The sequence below is a fragment of the Sphaeroforma arctica genome (assembly GCF_001186125.1).
Source record: "Sphaeroforma arctica JP610 unplaced genomic scaffold supercont1.1301, whole genome shotgun sequence".
Classification (NCBI taxonomy): Eukaryota; class Ichthyosporea; order Ichthyophonida; genus Sphaeroforma; species Sphaeroforma arctica.
The window spans coordinates 1459-6250 of record NW_014039257.1 but is presented as its reverse complement, the minus strand read 5'-3'; the positions used below and the strand labels follow the sequence as shown (position 1 = coordinate 6250).

The window sequence follows — 4792 nt, the reverse complement described above, 5'->3', positions numbered from 1 at the left end:
ATACATATTATTCATATATATACATATATACTTTTTATACTAATACTTTGTTATATATTTTGTCGCGATTTTACTGTCCCATCTGTCTGAAATATTTATTGAACAATAAACGGTTCAAGGTTCAGATTTTTTGCATTCATTTGTATGTTGTATTCGCATATATTACAATTTGATTCCTAGTACAAACATCCGATACACGTTTACGTTTGGCGTATACACATGTATGATGTACCCATCGATCATTTATTACATAGTAACACGGCGGCAGAAACATACTAAAAAAAATTGGCCTGTTCATACGTTTGCGTTGCATACCTGACTACGATTGCCTCCATGAAACACTCACGATGATACCATTCAAAACTGTTTAATTTGATAGGCCGGGGATACAGACATAGGCGGCCATGGACAATGGGACATGCAAGAGTTCCACAAAGTACACCGCTTTCAAAAGTGGAAACAGGAGGTCAATAATCAGACCAGTTTGCATGGTGAGTTTGTTTTATATTGATGGTTGATCGCGCTGACACTCTGCACCTTGCAAGAGAGGATTGGAGCTTCACTTTAACGACCTGCTGCGCTATCAGTTTCCCTATTGCGATTTTTCATGTATGAACTATGAGGGGCTGCAATCTCGCGCGCACTCTATCCTGCCTGTAGATTATATACAACTAGATACACAGACGTGCGCAGCTGAGAGGTCGTATACTATTTACATGTATGGATGAAGCATGCAGTTCGGGTATAGGTTTGCTTATATGCACTATCACCTACAGGCCAATGCGTGCGTGCGGGCTCAGAGGTTTTAAATTTAGCAAGCGTGATAACACACACGCATCAGTATTTACACGTATGGATATTCTTTCAGTACAAGTTAAGTAGAACTCGCCTAACTGCGAAGGTTTATATTGCTCAGTATTTACCGCTTCCAATACGTCAGTGATCTCTACGACAAGTGTTGGTCAAGTAACGCACGCCAACCATCTAACCCTGGCGCAATTGATGGTATATAAAGACTAGAAAACCAATAGCAATTATGAGACCGCAAAATGTCGACTGGTGTATGACGACCACACAATTGCTTAAGTACTTAACTTGCAGGGCAAGTCATTTTTTTTCGAATTCCTGGATTGCAGAATACAGAGATTAAGTTTTTCTAATATATATATATATATATATATAGGAATTGAGTTCGTGACTGTCAATACACTGGCCTTTACGGCGAAGAAGAAGAATGCAGAAACCATCAAACCGGCTAACATGTTTCTGGATAGCTACGCGCCGTTAAACGACTTCACTATCTTCTTGTCACACATGCCGTTGGAAAAGGTATCAATGTATGTACCGTTTTTAACGGATTCGACATGACTTCACTATCCTCTTATCACATGTGGCTTCCCAAACTGGCATGTATGCATGTACCTGTTGTGTACTTCTTAGACATGATTCTACTTTCATCATGTCATAGTCGTGTCAATTGTGCCGTTCGCACCTGTATGCTTGCATGGTTATGTCGGTGTCTCGAGCTGTTTGTTCTTGTTTTGGGGGGACATTAGTCAGCTGCGTGCTGCCAACACTATCCTAACATCACATCACATAGGCTGTTATAACTAGTTTGTGCGTGGTGTGCGCGGATAGCTCGATACTATACTTCACGGTGGCTGCCGCATTATGCTTTTGATCCGTGTTTATTCCATGAGTTGAGAGTTGACACTTTAGTATCTGTTATTGAATAGCCATGCGCCATCGGCAAGGCTTTAGTTATGTTGCATGTGCCTTTCGAGATGCTTGCATTTGGACTGCGCTTACGAAGGTGTTGTAAACTGTTCATGGGCGGGCGTATATTTGTATCGGTATGTTAGAGGAATATAACCAACTAAAATTGTATTGTACTTAAGGAAGATATCATTGACAGGCACTAGTCGCTGTTTCCTTCTGTTATAAGCGTGTATGTATCTGTGTATATGGGTTGTGTGTATATGTGTTGTTTGTATATATTTGAGTATGTTTGTGTGTCATCTTTCACATATTTATGCATCTGCCTGCTTGCGTGTATATATTCAATACTCCTCCCATCTAGACATTTTAGGATTGCTGGAAAATATCAAAGCGTAGGCATATGAGCCACTTTATGCTCAAAGCGTAGGCATATGAGCCACTTTTGCGTACACATTAAGCCGTATGTACAAAGCATCTTTGTGGCATAGAAAGCTTTGCCTTGTGACATAGGGAAACCGTAAACACATACGAATAAACCAGTGCAAGTGCCGATATATGTGACCCATTTGCTTTGCAGCTCTCTGATACTCGACGTGAAACGTTGATGGACAAAATCAGCCCTGATTTGATACTAGCAGGACATTCCGAGGAAAGCACTGAGAGCATTGTGGTGCACAGAGAGGAGAAAACGGTTCAATGGGTAGCCCCCACGTTTTCGTATAAAACCAGCTATGCGAGGAATGGTGTGTTACTAGCTGTGGGTCTTGTATATGAGTACCGGTGTACCGGTGTGTTAGTATGTGCTGTATGTTTTATACGCACATAAATAGGACATATCGACTCCTGAAAAATGTGTTCGTATTGCCTGTTCGCTGGGAATTGGAGCATCCTGAGGTTTGTGTATACGATATTGCGCACATCTAGACAATATTTATGACCTCAGACACTTTACGCATGCATATATTATGCATCAGCATAGGAAAGAGCCGAAAATTTCATATATACTTCTTTCCAGTAGAACAGTGACATGGTGGGCTGTTTCGTTCAGCAGCTGTCGAGGATCATCTCTAATATCCCGATGCTAGTCAACGTCAACGACGAAGTTTGGTGGTTTATTACAGTCTGTAATGTATATACGCCCGGAATCTTCACCTCAATATTTACAATCATCACTACAGGGTTTATTGCTATACTGATCGATACCAAGACACAGGAGTACACTGTCACGGAAAATTGGATGTCCGAGCGTCAACCAAGCCTTGAGCTGTACAAGTTTTGGCTCGGATGCCTCGCGGCAGTAGCAGCATACAGGCTTTTTTCTTCATATTATGGACAAAATCGCAGGCCTATCAAAACACATAGACAATCTCATTAAATATATAGTGATAATATATATATAATATATAATTCTGACTTCTAATATGTGGCCTGTCCGCCTAAAAGTCAGTACAACCATGCACATGCAAGCTCGAAGATATAGATATTGCTTTGCTCATTTTCTCAGGTGGTATATATTTCTGATGTGTAGCACCAGAGCATCGACAATTTTTTTGAGAATAAATACTATATTCTGTGTATAGGAGCACATTCACCGGTATATACTTGTATCTGCATATAAAACGGTCCTATTTGACTTTTCCCTACATATGCTGAACTTAAGCCGTGCGCACATAACGTCCCAAGTATCTGTACTCGTAGTACTGAAACCCTGCTAGATGCACATTCGAATTCACCATTTGTGTGTCGGCCGCAAAAGCCGCCTGGAATAGTTCCTGGCCCTCTGCGATTCCATTGGTCCAGAAATAGTCCCCCTCGAATGTATAGCCGGCATGAAACTCCTGGCCCTCGGCACTAAACATCGGCGTCACCTGCACAGACACTCCCGTGTCTGCAAACACGCGCAATCGCTCTTGACACGCACCATAGGTCTGATGACCCTGTTGGACGTAACAATGAAGGTAAATGCGATCCGCTATCCGCGCTAAGGTTTCTGCCTTCTGCAACGCACCAGTGCTGCCGGACTCAACCAGATATCCCAGGTAGACACCCACAGGTAAGGTCTTACCACGTGCTGTCAAATTGAGTCCCTTGACCTGTTGCAGGAGCGAGACGAAGTCTGTAAACTTCACATCTACACCCGGTTGGTTCCAAAATTCGATCTCTGTAAGCAAGCCATCAAACTGTTCCTCTGGTGTGTGCGTTGATAGGTACTCCCTGATTCTTTCGAAATCTAGCAGTCTTTCGCCACCGATTGCAATCACTTCTTCGACTCCGAATTTCCTCACATGTTATACCAAATGTGCTAACTGTTCAGTTAATACTTCATCCGGCAGAATTCGGTGTAAATCGAAAAGTGACAAGGATTTAATCGAATGAGCCTGCACAAAGTGTGCCAATGCATCCACTTTGCACCGGTCGGCGATTATGTTACCAAACATACCGATCTCGGTGGGATCGTAGGGGCTCACGTACATTCCTCGGAATGGCAGACCGTCGGCAGTCCACATGTTAGATATCCATAAAAGACCTACCCAAAGTAGAAGCTGTACCCGTTGCATAGTCGATTGGAATCCGTGTTCAAATGTTGTAGCGTATTTAATGACTTGAGGGCCTCAAACCTGTGGCCACAGTATTTATACTGATTAAATCTACAGATCACACTCTTAAATTTGAAATATTCAGCTTCGCATGTCCTCGGTGAATGAATGGAGTTGGTTACTAGGCGCATAAATAGCATAAAAACCTATTTAAGACATGTAGCGATCACTGATCAGACAGTCGAATTCCCAATTGCCAAACGTGGGAAATAATATTTATTTTTTTGGATTACCATGGGCAAATCAGATGCAGGTCTGTAGTTGGTTCGGGATAATCGTCAGGACAGCAATAAAAACTGTAGGTGTTCAGAATTACAACAGGACAGATGAAAATTATATTTGGCAAACCTTTATTCAAAAAACAACTTTGTGTAGCACTGCGGTGCCTGTTTTATTTGGAAGCACTAGTTCAACGTGCGGCATGTCCAAGTATGACCGCTATCGATAGCGGAATTGAAGATAGCGTGTTTATTCAT

At 42.0% G+C, this 4792-nt stretch overlaps 2 protein-coding genes across 2 annotated transcripts in view; one reads left to right on the top strand and one right to left on the bottom strand.

The window, feature by feature from the left end:
* Nucleotides 1–3190, top strand: part of SARC_10565 (hypothetical protein) — a 7000-nt gene extending 3810 nt beyond the window's left edge. The window contains exons 5-8 of the mRNA XM_014295387.1: nt 380–491; nt 1184–1329; nt 2297–2462; nt 2898–3190. Of these exons, the coding sequence (XP_014150862.1) occupies nt 380–491; nt 1184–1329; nt 2297–2462; nt 2898–3094 (621 nt within the window). The 3' untranslated portion in view covers nt 3095–3190. The remainder of the gene's footprint in view (nt 1–379; nt 492–1183; nt 1330–2296; nt 2463–2897) is intronic.
* Nucleotides 3191–3261: 71 nt separating this feature from the next.
* On the bottom strand, nt 3262–3860 carry SARC_10564 (hypothetical protein; the record flags this gene model as incomplete). Its single annotated transcript, XM_014295386.1, has 1 exon — nt 3262–3860. A coding segment is annotated over one exon (486 nt), but the record flags the coding sequence as incomplete, so codon positions are not given.
* Nucleotides 3861–4792: the final 932 nt, after the last annotated feature.